This window comes from Rhipicephalus microplus, chromosome 3 (genome assembly GCF_043290135.1).
Source record: "Rhipicephalus microplus isolate Deutch F79 chromosome 3, USDA_Rmic, whole genome shotgun sequence".
In the NCBI taxonomy this organism is placed as follows: domain Eukaryota; kingdom Metazoa; phylum Arthropoda; class Arachnida; order Ixodida; family Ixodidae; genus Rhipicephalus; species Rhipicephalus microplus.
In genome coordinates this window covers 259,607,278-259,625,273 of record NC_134702.1, presented here as the reverse complement: position 1 = coordinate 259,625,273, position 17,996 = coordinate 259,607,278, and the positions used below count along the sequence as shown (strand labels likewise).

General features: G+C 44.2%; 1 protein-coding gene across 2 annotated transcripts in view; it reads right to left on the bottom strand.

The window, feature by feature from the left end:
• Positions 1-17,996, bottom strand: part of LOC119168498 (general transcription factor 3C polypeptide 3) — a 223,399-nt gene that overhangs the window by 164,221 nt on the left and 41,182 nt on the right. For both annotated transcript variants that reach the window (XM_037419903.2, XM_037419907.2), the window contains exons 5-6: positions 14,253-14,305; positions 882-1,184 (exon numbers count right to left, since the gene is read on the bottom strand). In XM_037419903.2, the coding sequence (XP_037275800.2) occupies positions 882-1,184; positions 14,253-14,305 (356 nt within the window). The remainder of the gene's footprint in view (positions 1-881; positions 1,185-14,252; positions 14,306-17,996) is intronic.

Below are 17,996 nucleotides of genomic sequence, written 5' to 3'. Positions count from 1 at the left end.
TTGCAACTGTTTATGGAAACGTGAGCTTTGCTTTTCCAGGTACTACAAACTTAATGCTCCGTGACCTGTACTATCAGCAGAAGCAAATTTAATTTTGGAAACATAACTGATAAATAGCACTACCGTATTGCAGGAACGACTTGCTGACAACTACGACTCGCACAATTCAAGCAGCAGCTCCATTTCTACATGTATAACGAGTGCGTCATATACTAATTGCCAAAGTGACGTGCTATACCAGCAAAGGTGTTACTTATAACGCGTAACCACCAACACTGCGAAACAAGGCGGGCGTTCCTGCACTCCTCACGATTATTACAAAGTACCAGATTTCTCACAGCATAGCTTGTCACATAATATACAGGGCGACCATCCGCCGCTCAGCGGTGTACGATTCATGGGCGACAGACACTGCTAGTGCATTAGATGGAAGTCTTTCGTAGTCTTCCTCATTTTATACCATCTCATGCAGAATTTTTTCTACAGACAGAGTGACTCCTCCACTAAGTGATCCACATTGCCACCCTTGGGACTCTTCAAAAGGCTGAACTGAAGCATTAAGTTTTGCAGACAAGCATAATGCAGCGATGCTGGATCTACCTTTCTTTTTTGTCGTTGACACCTTCAGGCATTTCAGAGTAACCCAGTGCAATCACCGATTAATGAACTACTTGCAAAACAGCTACCACCTGTGAATAAAAAAAAAAAAGCAGCGCACCCGAAGAAAACTTTGCGAAGTGCGCTGCTCACTACCACCGCACCGCTGCCATCAGCGCCCCAAACGGCATCGGCGGGCCGAAGGGCCTTCTCCAGCAAGCAAAAAGCGCCGCGCTCATCACACCTCCTCATTTTAGCCACCCTACCCCTGGAGAAGGACTTACCTGGACATAACACGCAATGGCCTGGTGCACGTCGCCCTGTTCGAGGGATAACTCTCCCAACCGGCTCCACTCGTCAGCGTCCTGTGGGCTCAAGTAGGCACCGATGAGGGAGAACTGCAGGGCCCGCTGGGGCTCTCCCAATGCTTCGTAGATCATCCCCAGAGTCTGAAAGGGCTCGGCTGCATGTGGAGCCAGCCGCACCACCTCCATGCACATTTTCACTGCGTCCTGGTAGCTGCCCCGGGCAAAGCAAAGGTTGGCCTGCCCCACGAGACCCTGCAAGTCCCGTGGCAGGCGTCTGGCCTGCACACATGCCCCTACCTGCTCTTGAGAAGGCATTATAAACACCGCACACTGATTAGCACTATTTTACCCCATCCTGTCCCTTGACAATAATAGACTATGACACCTCTTGGATACTGAAGCTCAGCACAATGACGAGACTCGGTGAGATGGACACTTCCAGCAACTCATCCAATGGACATATGAGAGTGTCAATGACAATGAATCTGTAAAGTTTGTTGAACTTGCTGGCCAAGCCATGCTATCAGCAACACGTTAGCGATGCTATCACTAGCGCATTTATCATTGTCCATCATAGCTGTATATTTGATGTTTGTGATATAACCTGGTACAGTTATCATCATTACTTAATGCGTTAACTTTTCTCTCTTTTTTTGATTTAGGCATGTTCTTCAGTGTATTTTGTGTAACTGAGACAAAGTGTTCTTGCATTACTTCTTTGCCCTTCTTAATGATGTAGGCCAATAAATATTATCATGTCTTACTGTTAGTTTTTGTAACTACATATAACTATTGTATATATTTTGTGAATGTATAACACAATGTTCGTATTCTTTGTAAAGCAACTCCTTAAAAATCCCTGGCAGAATTGACATCATTACAAATTTTTTAAAATATGAAAAAAGTGCATAATAAAGCTTTTCACCGAGCAAAGGTTGCAGCTTTGGTCATGACTAACAGCGAGTTGTTTTGCCATCAACTTTAATGATGCATGTTCTCTGTTGGACCAACATACAATAACGATCTTATCTTTTTCTGGGCTTCATTGTCTGTGGCTTCCTTTTTGTTGCAGCTACTGATTTTAAAATTAACCAATGAGACAATATAAGTCATTATGGCGAGCTTCGCTACTATTCCTTCTACATGCGGTTTAAAATTTTCTTGTTTTCATTAAAGTGCAGCTATTAGCTAGATGTTTGTGGTCTCTTTTATCTTGAGTAATAAATAACATTATTTTTGCATGACTGAATGCACAGAGTATGCCAAATCCAAGCATAAATGCTTAATGTAAAGTAGTATTTACTCGCGTACTTTTTTTACTTTTTTTCTAGAAAAATTGGAGCAAAATGGAGGGTGTGTTTATTACGCAGAGTAAATTTTATGAGAACTTCTTCGGGAGAAGCAAAAAATGCGGTAATGCAAAAAAAAGTTAGGTCGCTTAGCCTTTCGCAATTCACATACGCGTACACTGTTTGGAAACAGCTCCTTTGTTGCACTTTAACCATCTTTTGTGGTTGATGGCGCTTTCTTCTGCCAGCTGTTCCCGGGCTGCCTGCGCACGCCATAAAAGTGTTTTGCAGCTATCTTTTCTCGCAATCGTTTAACTGCAGCAGTGGTATCTGCTGTGATCTCGAGGGGTGCCCGAAAGAGTGTGCTACGACGCACTTTGCCAACTTCGCGGCAACCTCGCACAACGACCGTGACGACGTCGGTAACATTGTAGCAAGCTGCCCCCTAAGCATCAAAAGAAACCGTCGATAACAAGATTAACGACAAAATATAACTGCCGCCTCACTTCTACATGAGAAGTTCCTCTGCACACGGATAACAAGCAAACAATGGGTGCAACCGCGTTGCGGAAATCGTCACGATCTTTTCTGGACGACAAGTGATTTTTTTTTTTTTCCAGGAACCTGTGATGCGATAGTGATGACAAATGACCCTTTGCAACAGCCATTCCTGTCCTCGCTTGAAAATCGTGTGCACGTGGTTGGGCTTTTTCGTATTCGCAGAAAGCGATCCTCGATCGATTGGCGCGGGACGTTTCGTGGCCTTCGCTCTCTGTGTGCTTATTAGCCGTGATGTCTCAACACTCGCACTATTTGATACCCCAGCTGTGGCGCACAGACAAATGGAAAAAGTATACGTGCGCGGCAGCGGGCGAGGGGGCGGGGGGTCGTCAAAATAATTAAAAACGAACAAAAAAGATCTAACGGGTTAGAATGTGCCAGGGGTCGGTTAGCGGGACTGGATGAATGTAGAGGGTGCGTTTATTACATGGGGGAAAAAAATCCAAATTTAGATGACTGAAATTGAGAGTGCGTGTATTATGCGAGTGCGTTCATTACGAGAGTAAATACGGTGAATATGATCAAAAGAACAGTCTTTTACAACCTGGTTTAGAAGAACACAAAAAGCCGATTTGTTACAGTGATGGCATAGTGTCATAAAACCTGTGCCAGATATGGTAAAGACTTTTCAATAAATTAACCTAAAAGAGCTATTTAGTGGGAGACCTTGAGAATGACTCAACAAATTGGCTTCACTTTATCTTTAATATAATGACTTGGAGAGCGTTCGTGGTGCATTGTCAAGTAACCGTCATTTGAGAACAGGCCTTGAGCGAGGAGAAAAATAAAAATAAGGGCACGTCAGCATCAATATGTGCAAATGAAACCCAAGTAAAACCGAAAGACTCTGCTCCGGGCCTTATTTATTTCCCACTAGAGACAGAAGGAAGGATGGGCAACATATTCAGGAACTTTGCACATAGCTTGCACACACTACAGGGCCAGGCGAGCTGGATTCACTGAAAAGAAAAAGTCCAGTATTGCAAGAATAATGCAACTCTGCCAGCACGAATGAAGCACTTGAAAATGTTCAGGGGTGAGATGGCTGAATCAAAATTGGGAGCAGTTTTCACAGCAGCAAAATTTCGATTTCGGAGCACGAGAACCTTGCTTTGGAGCAGTTAGTGGCATTTAATATGTCGTCCTGGGAGCTTGCAAGACAAAATTTTTAGCAATGTGGAGGCACCGGTGCATATGTCAATTGGCTAAAAATACACAGAACACAGAAACGAATAAGAAAGGAAGCTTTTGAACAGATTATCGCTAGGTATCACCCGCACAATTTTTACATACCCCATGGTCTCCCCCCGTAACAAACATGTTAAAATAGATTATAATTTAAATAAATATTTTAAAAAGGTTATGTTGAAAACTAGGTTCCCAGGAAACATTTAAAAATAAAAATGCACCACACTCAGAAATAAATTTAAGAATTGTGATCGCACAAGAATCGTAGTTACGTAACAGTGGTTCTTCACTTAAAGAAAAGCCTAACATAATAGCGTCAAGTGTATTGCAAGCTTTTAACAGACAACATAAGCCCTGCACCGCCATTCGCAGCCACCGCGTGCGAGACCACTTTCAAGAGTGCTGCGCGGGAACCAAGAAACCTCGCCGCACCAACTATGTCATAAAGAGTGTGTGTATGGCGCTAAGTAATAAGCAAATGGTACTGATAACGTCTCTCCATGCGAGCAACCACACATTATTATTAGGGCCCACGTTGGCCTGTTCTATTTTCTTCAATATCACAGGTCACCACCATCGATGTCGAACTACCGATCTTAGATCGACTTGCAATCGCCACCTGCCCCGCTCCGGGACTCGCGCAGCTAAGAAATTCGCGTCTATGCAAACGAACCGCCGAATGTACAGAGGCCATTTTTATTGTCAAAAAAGATAAAAATAAAGAAAAAAAACGAAGCACACCAGTCAAACTGCGAAACGGCAGCTGACCGAAACATCGATCGAACATAAAGCTAAGCCTAAAAGCTCATGCAGCCTAGAGCTGGCGCGCAGCTCTAGGCTCTTGAAGTGCTTGTTGCGAGTTTCGATTACAAAACGCAGCAGTGGCAAATCACTGTTCATCTGTGCCATGTGATTGCTGACTCGTCAGGAGTCACGAATAAAGCGCCGAAGTGCCCATTAATATTGTTTAAAATTGTTTGAATGCACACTCTCTTGCCACAGCTTCGCAAGTAACCGAGTGTTTCTCTCTACCTGATGTGCAGATTTCGCAAGTGATGGCTTTTTAAATGCAAAATGCTACGAGAACTCACTTGTCTAAATTAATTAGTAGCTAATAGCTGCAGATCGAGAATGGCTGGCACGCATTCCGTTGCTCCCGAAACCCATTTTGGGAACCCATGTGCATGCAAGAGAGCATTCACGAGATGCGTCGCTCCAGGTTTACAGTCACTCGCTCACGCCAAACGCGCACGTTTAGGTGACCGCACGCCGCAGTGTCGACATAAAAACCTCTGCGACCGAAGGAACGCATTACGCACAACAAAGAATCTAACAGTCTACCCGGCTACGCTTGCCACCCAACTCGCTGGTTATCGCTAGATGCCAGTGGCACCAGAACACACAGCCTAGCTACTAGAAGCAGCACGCTCAATGCATGGCAGCACATTTTTGCAGGGTCACGCATATTTACAACAGTTTATAAGAGATTATGACGGCACCATGGAAGCCTTCGTCACCAGAAAAGTGCAAAGTAAAAAAAAAAGCACGCTTGATTGCGTCGTATTGGTCAACTCCGCCATTTTTCCTCACTTAAGCTGGCGTTGCATCAAAATTCTAGCTTTTGAGGCTCTTCTAGAGCAGTTCGGTGCAATTTTCACGTTTTTTATGCTTTTGGAGCAGCTTGGTGCAAAAAAACAGAAATGTATAAAAAATGTGCAATATGCACAGCTGTCTCACACCTGAATTTTGTGTGCTAACCTTACACACAATTTCAAAATTTGTTGTCAGCTGTTCAGTACAATTTTTTGTCAGTGTCAGTACAATTTTTTGTACTGTTCATCGTTAGTTACGATGTACTGCCTTTCCTGAAATCTTTGCATCAAACCTTTGGTACCCAGCACCCAACTCACCATGGAACGAAAAAATAATAGACGGGTTGCCTTTCTCGTCAAACTGTGCGTAAAACTGTGTGGGTTGCCTTTCTCATCAAACTGGGGACATCCTACAGGGCAAGAAGCCTCTTGTCTCGTCTGCACGAGCAAGAGCTAGCTGTGGCAGCTTTTTAATCACATAAAGGGCTTGGCACCTTTGCATTATCGTTGACAGATTGGGGTGCAAATGCCATATCTTGGCAGCCATCCTCTTGTCGCCACACACAGCGCCCAGTGCGAAAATCATTTTCGCCTGCTGATCAATCGAGATGGGCATGGCAGTTCACTTAAAGAGCTAGTCACCAGCATGGTACCACTGAGACATCTGGCTAGAATCTATGCATTGGTAAGCCAAGTACGATCATTAGCAGAGTTGACAACACCATGCGCACATTGTGACTTTACAGGCTCATGTGCATGCATAATTTTTTTTCCACTTGGAAATAAAAAGACCACCAAAAAAATGAGATGAGTGCATAAAAAGGTCAAAGTGCAACATTCCTGCTTTTAAAGTGCCTCGCCCCAATCGGCATACATCATCAATGTACAACTGGTCGGTTCTCATTCTCCAACCCTGAAACAGCATGAAGCAGTCCTGTATTGTGCCAGCACCACTCATGGTGGAACGCAGTAATGCGATTTTCATTAAACTTAGCTTGGGGTTGCTCGAGTAGCAGTGCTGCTGGCTGTTGTTACTTTTTGGAAATAAAATACAATATGCACTAAACATTAAAAACAAATCAATGCTCATTTTTGAGGTATTTGACACAGCAAACAAGTTAAATTTCACTGGTTAGCAATAACTAAACATTGATTATTTAAAACTATCACAGTCGAACTCTTGCAACAACGAAATCCCTCAACATTCGCAGCAGACATAACATAGTTGTCTACCAACCTTGGGCTGCATCCTGTTACGACTGTTTTAACAATAAACCGGCACAGGCTTATAAGACCCCACAGGTGCGGCAGCGTCATGTGGTCTTTCGTGTATGAGTGCGTCTGTTTTTATATCATGGCTTAGGCACAGCGTCGCTTACATGGTGTCAGGAGTGCACGCTCTGAATGTTTCTTCAAGCCATGGAAGGACTACGCCCACCAGAGACCATCTCGTATTCTCTAAGAATATCGCTGAGAACTGGCGTGAGTTTCGTCAGCGTTTTGAACTCTACCTTGAGCCACGAAAAGCGATATAGAATGCAATCAGAAGCAGAAAGGGGTGTTGCTACTCCATGTCGCAAGAGCAGAAGCTATCGAAGTATTCGACACTTTCGGTTGCACGATGGCAAGAAAGGAGAGCTGTGACATGATTCTTCGAACGTTTGAAAGCTATTTTCAGCCTCGAACAAATGATACTTTCTAAGAATACTTGTTTCGGAAGCGCGTCCAGGTGGATGGCGAACCTTTTAAAAGCTTCTTGGGAGACCTGCAGTTCAAAAAGCACAGAGTTGCAAGCTCGGAACTTTGTGGGAATCCATGATACAGGATGAAATTGTGTTCGGAGCTGCTGAAAACCGGCTTTGAGAAGCACTTACTAAGAGAACACGTGCTATCAGTGGAAAGTGCCATTAAAGCAGAACAATCCAAAGTAACAACAAATCAGAAAAGAGAGTGGCAAGCTCCGGAAGCAAAAGCTGTTGAAGCCTTAAGCAAAGAAAAACTGTCAAGCAAAGACAAGATGCCGAACCAAAGAGCCTCCAACAAATGCAAGAAATGGAATGAACCAAAAAAATGCCCGACGTATGGTCGACGATGCAGAAAGTACGGCCAACGGTAGACGATGTTGAATAGACGATGTTGAATAGACGATGTTGAGATCGGTAGACGATGTTGAGTAGCGGTAGACGATGTTGAAGATACAGCCAGAAATCGGTGGAACGCACAGTATGGAGTGTTCCAAATTCACTCCAGCAAGAGTTCAGCATGTATTATAAACGCAACCGTGGAAAACAGAAAGCTGGAGATCCAAGCAGACACAGGATCAGAGGTAAACTAGATTGCTCTGCTCTGGCTTAAGAATTTCGGAGGCCAAGAGCACGAGCTTCAGAAAAGTAAGGTGATGTTACGCTGCTACAGCGGTCAAGCCATCAAGCATTTTGGAACAGTAGTGATGCCACTTACGTATCAAGGCAAGACTGTGAGCCTGAAAATTTTTGTGGTCTTAAAAAGATGTGCCCTACTCGGACTTGCTGCGTGTGAATACTTTGACCTTGTGCTTTGCACCGCGGTGGCAACGATAGTGCTGTGTCAAGGTAGTCCGGGACAGGTAACGCTCGGAAAGGCGTCATGAAAGACTACCCGGACATGTTTCGTGGCTTGGGCTGCATTCGAATGCCGTTCAAGATAGTGCTTCGACAAACACCGCATCCAATTATTCAACAACCATGCAGAGTACCCACCTCCTCAAGCAACCGCTAAAGGATGAGTTGCAGCGTATGATGCGACCATGACATCATGGCAACAGTTGATGAACCGACTGAATGGGTGAGTCCTCTGATTATAGTTTGGAAAAAAGTGGCGCTCTGGGAATTTGTGTGGATCCACGGAACACAAATTAATGCCTCAAGCGTGAGAACTTTCAAATGCCCAAGGCTCAAGACATTGAAACCGAGCTGACAGGCACGAGTCCCTTTTCAAGATTACACACCAACTCTGGTTAATATATCAGATTCCGTTAAACCAAAAAAAGCTCTCATATTTGTACAATCAGCAGGCCCATTCGGGTGTTTCAGATTTCTTCGCATGCCCTTCGGTATAGCGTCTGCACCAGAGGTGCACTAGAAACCCATGTCGCAAGTATTTGAGGGCCGTACACCTCGATGATGTGCTCATGTGAGGCTCGAATGGAAAAAAGCATGAAGAGCCTTTAAAACATGGAATCACATTACATGCTGAGAAGTGTGAAATGAGCATGAATAAAATTGTTTTTGTAGGCAATAAGACCAGTGAGAAAGACATACAGCCATCGCCGGAAGTCATCAGCAGGGTCTTGCATATGCCAGGACTAAGCAAAAAGCAAGAGCTTCAGGGTGTCCTAGGCATGGTTACGTATTTCGGAAAATGTGTATACTTCATCTCTCAGACAGACTTACTCTTCATGAACTGTTAAACAACGATAGAGACTTCACATGGGGACCCGAGCATACAAAAGAGAAGCTATTTAAGAGGTCATAACTAGCGCACCTGTGCTTGCAGTCTACGATCCCACAAGAGAATGTGTCTACCGAAACCTCAGGATTCGGGTTTGGCACAGCATTCTTCTATAGGCATGGTTCAGATTGGCGACCAGTGTCATATAGCTCAAAGCAACAGACAAAATGCGAAAAAATTTATTGATATGTGGGACTTAACGTTCCAAAGCTACCATATGATTATGAAAGACGCCGTTGTGGAGGGATCTGAAAATTTTGACCACCTGGGGTTCTTTAACGTGCACCAAAATCTGAGCACACGGGCCTACAGCATTTTCGCCTCCATTTTAAATACAGCCGTCACAGCCGGAAGGAATGAGAAAAAAGATACTCGCAAGTTGAAAAGGAGACAATAGGCGTTGTCTACGGCTGTGAAAAGTTTCACCACTTTATATATGGCCGAATGGTGCTCATAGAAACAGATCATAAGCCATTGATTTTGATATCAAAAAAATGTATTAGTGACATGCTTCCCTGATTACAACCCCTGCTTCTACAACTGATGAGATACGAATACCAGTTTACCCATGTTCCGGGTAAAGTTCTAGTCCTGCCAGACACGCTATCTAGGGCTCGAAATTCCCACTGCAACGTGACAGAGAGGAAGTTCGCGATGTGGAGGTACATGCAGTATCGGTCCAGACCAGTCTGGTAAGCGAGAATAACAGCGCGAGACTAGTCGAAGAGACTGCAAAACATCCAATTCTCTCAGATGTGATCAGAGTAATTCAATTTGAGCAGAAACAACTGTTTACGAGTCCGTACAAAGCGTACAACTAAGAATTGTCAGTCATTGGAAAGCTGTTGTTTAAGGGAGCCAAAGTAGTCATACGGTCATCACGAAGAGAAATGCTGAGTCGGCTACATGAAGGCCACTTAGGTATAAAAAAATCACTCGCAAAGGCGAGGCTTTTGATATTCTGGCCAGCAACCACTCAAAAGATTAGGAACATAAGCAGTAGATGTGAAATTTGCAAAGTCGATGCATATGCCCAACCTGAAGAATCGCTCTTGATGAAAGAAACCCCGCGTTCTCCATGGATTCATGTTGCAGCAGGTCTATGTCGATATGCAGGTAAAGCGTACCTGGTGCGACGCATACTCCAATTATTCGGAGGTTAAAGAGCTACAGGGTACTTCAGCACAAAAAGTGATACGCAAAATGCAGACCATTTTTGCTAGTCAACGATAACCATTGGAAGTTCTTAGTGACAATGGGCCACAGTTTACATAGAGTTTACCCGCTTTGCACTGTCGTACGGCTATAAGCCTATCAAGTCAAGTCCTCTCTTTCCATGGACTGGCGGAAAGAACGTGCAATCGGTGAAGCATATTCTGAAGAAGACCCACCATTTGGGAGGTAACTTTTACCAAGGCCTCCTGAATTATCGCACAAGCCTCTGGAGTGCGGCAGTTCCCCTGGTGAACTCCTAATCAATCACCGCCTCAGGTCTGGTCTTCCCGACTTTAATGCACTTTGCAGCCAGAAGGTCACAAAGCCACCTCAACACGGTGAACCGAAAGGAACGCTTTCAAGTCTTCAGCCAGGGGACATCCTTCGCCTGAGGGATGAGAAGGGGTGGTAAAAAAAGCGACAGTGCTAGACCAGGTTGCGCCTCGTTCCTACAGAATACTTTCTGAAGATGATGAGGAGAACAGGCGAAATTCACAGCATCTTCGACGCACGACGGAAGCCTTCATATTTATTACCCTGTACGATGATGGCATGACAAAAAATGTGCAGCCACTTCGCGATTCAGAAGTGCCTCGAACCCCTGACGAAGATTATGATGACAATGCTTGGTCATCTGCTCCTGTGACTGAACCAGTAGAACCAAACACCATAGCAGAAAGCACTTTGGACACACAGCTTGTTTGAAGACCTCTGAGAACACATCGTCCACCGAAGGTCCTGTCTTACGGCAAGCAGTTCAAGCAGACCTTTGAGATGCAATGTTGACCAATGCACCAAGAAAGGGAAGTGCAGCAGACATTACACAGTTGTCTAGCAACCTTGGCCTGTGTCCCCTTACAAGTATTCAAACAATAAACCAGCACTGGCTTATGAGACGCTACAGCTGCTGCAGCATCATGTGGTCTCTCGTGTCCAGCTGCGTCTGTTCTTACAGCATGGCATAGGTCAAGCGTCGGTTAGAACGATAAAATTCCTGCAACTACGAAGTATTTTCTTGTCTCCAGCAAACAGCCACAAGATTTAAAGTGGCCCAGCAACCCTTTTGGAGCATGGTAAGAAAATGCGACCGATCAATATTTAAGGTTTCAGAGAGCACGCGAGCCAAATATTATAGCACAGCACGCGGCCAGAAATTTACAATAAATTCTCAGTCAGCTAAATATTGCTTCCTCTTCTCGCGACAAAAGACACTACAGGTTCCAAAATCGCTGCTTCACAGGCAAGTATCAGCCATTGGCTGATTCAAATATGGTGTGCTCAGTCGTTACTGAGGCCGCCGCAGGGGGCTACGACTTGTATACGTGTGAGCGCACAATCACACTGAAAAGCAGCCCATTTGAAGAAAACAAAAAAGGCAAAATGCTCAAGGTCACAGGGCACATGTGACATATTTTCTTCCCCGTGCCACCCAATTCCCTAGCTTCCAGCACGTTCATTGGGACAGAAGAAGAGAAAATGCAATTGCAGCGTGCGACAAATTTTGGTAACTCCGCTCGAAATGGACGGATTTAAAAGTTGTTGCGGCTGTGAATTTGTCAGGCATTCAGCTCCTTTAATGGATCCATTAAATGGCTACTTGGAAAAGTGTTGCCCGGCCCCTTTAATGCATTTCATATTGCTCAACAATGGGGCATTATTCAATATTAACCTGCTATCCAGTAATAATGAAAATTAATTCAATATTTCCCACACATAATACTTGCGTAAGATCCACAGACAGCAAAACACATTGAAAACGAGCATTTAAGAGCAAAACAGCGTGGGTTTTTCAGCCACTAAGGAGCAGTCACATGCATACTCGACGTTGCCTTTTGAGAATGTCGCCGTAGACACCAAAGCCACTGCCATGATCACAGTGCCCGAATAACTTCAACGCTTTGTTCTCTCAACAGCAAGGTTCCTGACAACTTTATTTGCGCCAATGACGACCATAATATTGCTAATTACGATGTGCTAGTGAATTGAAAGTTTAATGACGAGGCCATCATGAATAGCGCGCACGAAGCCAACCACACTGAGGACCAAGACGCAAGCCACGTGGAGAAGCCTCCCAACTCATGAGATGTGTTGGATGCATTTGGCATGATTCAGACGTTCCTAGCAGCACACGATAATGATGGTTTCAGAAAACTATTATCGTGCGAAACTCAGCTCTCATATTTCACTGATGATATCTTGCAACATATGGACGATCATCTACAAATTGGACGCCATCTTCCTCGACTTCTCGAAGGCCTTCGACCGTGTCCCACACAATCACCTGCTTGCAAAATTATCTACTCTTGGAATCCCCCCGAAACTGATTACTTGGATAGAACATTTCTTAAAAGGACGCGTACAATACACAACTGCCAACTCTCATGACTCGCAAATTTCTAGTGTTACATCCGGTGTCCCCCAGGAAGCAGGCTTATCCCCCCTATTATTTTTCATATACGTCAATGACCTGCCATCTAACACAAAAACCAGACTTCGACTTTTCGCCGATGACTGCGTCATCTACAACGCCATTCACAAGCCTAGCGACTCCACTGATCTTCAGGAAGACATTGACACTATCACTGCATGGTGTGGAAAATGGCTCATGCCTCTTAACCTTAATAAGTGCCAATCCATGTACTTTTCCCGTAAACGCAGCACCGCGATTCACGTATATCATATCAATTCAAATGAAATAACTCGAACAGACTGCTATAAGTATCTAGGCGTTCACTTGACATCGTCATTCAAATGAAATGACTCGAACAGACTGCTATAAGTGTCTAGGCTTTCACTTGACATCGTCATTATCATGGGTGGCTCACATTGACACAATATGCGCACATGCTTCACGCACACTTAGATTTTTGCGCCGAAATCTCAGATCTGCATCACCCGCTATTAAAAAACTTGCATATCAGACATACGTTCGGCCTAAATTGGAATACGCTTAATCTATCTGGCACCCCTCACAAGCATATCTCGCCTTCGAATAAGAATTAGTCCAGAATCGCGCTGCTCGCTTCATAACGTCAAACTACTCGCGTAAATTTAGCATCACAGAACTCAAACGCATACTTGAACTTCCATGTCACCAATCACGCCGAATCATCTCGCGTCTCTGCTTGCTTCACTCTTTTTATTATCACCCACTTGCCAGGCACCCTCGACTTCTACCCCCGCCCCGAATCTCGCCGCGCCTCAACCACAGCAAACATATCGCACACATTCAGTGCCGCACATCATCGATGAAAGATTCTTTTTTCCCCCATGCAATAAGCCTGTGTAATACCCTCCCTGACAGTATTGTTTCGTCCACCGACCGCGCACGACTTTTCGCAAAAAAGTAATAATGCATCTGACCTAAATTGAAATGAATTCCTAGCTGAACCATGTTAATAACTAACTTTTAGTGACTCATGCATTATGAAGCTGATTACTTGTGTATATTGCTGTTTTATTTCCAGTCAATGGTAGTTTTTTTTTTTCTGCTAGCTTGTTTCCTTTCTCAGAGATGTTTTTCTCCCTTTCTTCGTCTTTTCTTCCTTTTTCGGCATTTGCGTGATTAAGAGTCCTTCATATATTGTTTGCCCCCGCCTTATGTAATGCCTCCGGGCCCTTAGGGCTTCAATAAATGAAAAATGAAATGAAATGCCGTGACAGACCACTTGCTGTGCAACGAAGAAAGATGTACACTTTTGCTGAATTGCAAAGGCTGATGGGCCATGCTAAAAGACTTTTGGCAATAAACTTTTATTTTTCGGGTCATTTCCGTACTTGTATGTTAATTTTTCAAAAACAAAATTATCGCTATAACGAAGTTCTCCCAGTCCCCACAAATCTCTTCATTGCAGGGTTCGATCATAGTACTAAATGAGCAATGAAATATATAAACTGGGACATCCTACACACACAGTACAACAACAGCACACATGTATGTCATAAGAAATGCTTATGTGTGACAAACTTTCATTTCGTCTGCCTCTGATATGCTGTCAAGGGGGATCACATACCCTGTTTTTCCGATGGCTTGGCCTGAGGAAGTCATCATCAAGTTCTTGTTCAGCTGCACAGGGGAAAGTGAAGTTAAGACACCGTGCCATCTGGTATCAGTGTCGCACATACAAGTTTCCTTTTCCCATGTCCACTTTTATAAAAGAGTGAACGAGCCCTTTTCTGAGTCAAACATAGAGCTGCACTAAGCTGAAAAGGCAGCTTTGTGCAGGTGCACAAAAGAACAAAAATGGCTCGTTCAAACACTACTTTATTGTTCACACAATCTTGTAACTAAAATGACCCTACTTTAGCCTAGCTTTAGATACTGTTCAGTGATATTTATCATAGATGCCAAACGGGACTATTCCCTTTTTTCTAGAGTCCTTTACACACAGCTAGCCATTTTTAACACTTAGGCAAATTCTGACATGGACAGAAGTTTCGAATGTTCCAGAGCCATCATCATCAGCCTGACTACGCCCACTACTGGGCAAAGGTCTCTCCCATGTTCTGCCTATCAAACTCGTCTTGTGCTTCCTGCTACCACGTTGTACCTGCAACCTTCTTGACCACAACTGCCCACCTAACTTTCTGTATCCCCTTTGCCTGCTTGCCTTTTCTTGGAATCCAGTCAGTTACCATTATTGACCAGCAGTTATCCTGCCTTCATCTTAAATGCCTGACCCATCTCTTTTTCTTTTTCTTCATTTCAACTATGATATCCTTACCCCCTGAGAAGTATTCGAATTTGTACTGCACTCTATGCTGGCCAACTCTGCAAATTCCTACAAAGTAGTCTAGCGTTATAATCAAAGAGTACATGTAGACAAGATTTAGGATGGAAATAACTCTGACAGAATCACCATGTTGTTTCCAGGCATGTGACTCACGCTATGGTACACACCTAGATTATCATGTCAGAGTTAGTCTTATTTCTGTGGTTTAATGCGCTTGTGCACCATCATGTTTGCATATCACATTAAAAACAAGCAGCATCCGCGTCAATAACACCTGCACAATTTGGTGCCCAGCTAGACAAAGGCTGTCACCACCTGGAGAAGGCGACACCGATTCCGAGGCACCCTCTTTAGAAGGCTTGTCACATCATCTCACGGAGTTGTATGAAATACTGGGTTTCCGGCGCTTGTAGGTTTACAGAAAACATGCATTGCCCCATGTTTTTCTCAGGACTTTAGGTTTTCCTTTTCCATTAGCTAACACTGACAGCCATGTGAGTGTGTCCATACTAGTGTGTCCTGCAATGGGCACAGCCATTTTTCATAAGATGTCATAAAAAAAATGTGTGTAAACTTACGGGCTCATTCACTTAGACACAATATTGATGAGAACAAAGAGACAACGGTGCCGAAAAAGTGTAGGGGATGTTATTAGAATTGCAATGTAAAGGTGAAGAAAGAAAGAAAAGTCAACGAAAAGATAATTTGCCACTGGCAGGATCCGAATCTGTGACTTTTGAATAACGCATCAGCTATTGTACAGTCATCCCCTCATTTGACTCATAGGGTACATATGTGCACTTAAACATGGGAGCATCAATCAGTGCTGCCGCTTGCCATTGTAACGAGTGTGCAACATTCTTTTTCCTGAGGCGTCACGTACCACATGATATAATTACGAGCTGGCCGCTGACCAATCATCCCTCAGATACTACCTGAAGTCATCAAGTTTGCCAGGACGAGACCCTCGCTCTGAACGAACTGAACAAAAGGAGCGTAAACTTAAGGGCTCAGCCAGCTGCCAGCTTGTTATTAGATCACGCAATATGTGACGCCTACAAAAAAAAGATTGTTCTACACTTGCCACAATGGCCACAGGCGGCACTGACTGACGCTTCCACGTTTAAAAACACATATATACCTTATAGTAGACAGGGGATGACCACCACTGTTGCTCAAGGCTGGAGCATATGACGTGTTATTCTAAGGTCGCAGGTTAGAATCCTGCCGGTGGCAAGTTATCTTTTCGTCGACTTTTCTTTCTTAACATATACATTACAATCACTTACAATAACATCCCCTGTACTTCTGTTAGCATCATTGTCTATCAGTTCTCATTAACATTGTGTCTAACAAAGTATGCAAGCCCTTAAATTTATGCTCCTTTCCTTCATTCATAGTGGGGGGTCTAATACTGGCAGACTTGATGCCTTCAGGTAGTATGCGAGAGATTCTTCGTCAGCTACCAGCTTGTACAATTAATCTTTCTTGTAACGAATCTCCATATAATGAATTGCTCGATATAACAAAGTTTTTCTATTCACCGTCGCTACTTCATAGGAGCATATCTATTTGTGACCTCTATGTAAGAAAGTAACAGCTGAAGACAACCTTAATATAATAAATTTTCGTAACAGAAAATCTAGATATTTTGCCCCAGATTTTGTCACTTTGGCACGAGCATACATCTTCGGCGGTTGCCTCGCCGCCACGAGGAGCGTAGCAGTGGTGGCCCGCTCACGGCCCCGGCAACTCCCATGCGTGAGTGAGCGCTCGTTCCAAAAGGACTTGTTTTTGGGCAAGTTGGTGCTTACGTGGTGCAGATGACTAAGGTGCAAAAAACATTTCGAGAAATGGGAGGAGCAGAAGAAAAGAAAGAGCAGCGCCAACTACCAACCATTTAATGTCAGGCTAAGAAACGCACAAGAAAAAAAAAGAAGACATTTCCTCGCATGCATTCACAGTCAACAAATGACATACAGCGACATGGTCAAGGCAATAAGCTATCAAAAAAACGCCTTTCTGTAAAACACAACGTTACAGATGTTTCACTGATACAATTAGACTCTTTCTTTTTGACAAAAAATGTTTCCAAGAGGTCTCTAGCTGTTTGTTTGCTGCTCTTACTGAGAATCACCGCTTGCAAGAAGCATGGTTCACATCCCCAGGCGTTACAGTGCGCAGGAAGATGTGCACAATCTCTTTTGCCTAAGCTATTAGCATGCTCCCTCAATCTATCATTGAAACGTCCCGTTTGTCCGATGTAGAACTTGCTGCAGCTTAGGGGTATCAGACCGAGGAAAGCCAGACTGTCGTAAATTCCATGGTTGAATCACTGCTGCAGAAGTTGAAAGGCAGCGCTGTCAATGCAAATGCGTGCCCCAAGGAAAGGGAGCATGATGATGATGATATGTAGTATTTAATGTCCCAAAACCACCATATGATTAGGAGAGACGTCGTAGTGGAGGGCTCCGGAAATTCTGACCACCTGGAGTTCTTCAATGTGCGCCCAAATCTGAGCAAACGGGCCAACAACATTTCCGCCTCCATCAGAAATACAGTTGCCGCAGCCGGAAGTCAATCCCGCGACTTGCAGGTCAGCAGCCGAGTACCTTAGCCAGTAGACCACCGCGGCAGGGCAAGGAAAGGGAGCAGGTAAAGCCATAGTCCCTTATATGCACCATGTGAGCCATAACCTCAAGAAAGTGGCTATCCTTTACGGCATCATGGTCATTTTTACAGCTCCTAACAAGTTGGCTCAATTAGGCCCACGTATCACATGCGACGAGACAAAAGGCTGCCAGAAGCAGCACACAACATCTTTTAGGCACTGCGCACGAGGGGTGGTATATGAGATACCTCTAAGCTGCGGCAGTCCCACATTGAACAAACGGGATGTTGCATCGATGATAGATTAGGAGAGCATGTTAATGGTTTAAGCAAAATAGATCATGCGCATCTTCCTGCTCACTGTAACACCTGCGGATGTGAAGCATGCTTGGTGCAAAGAGTGATTCTCTGTAA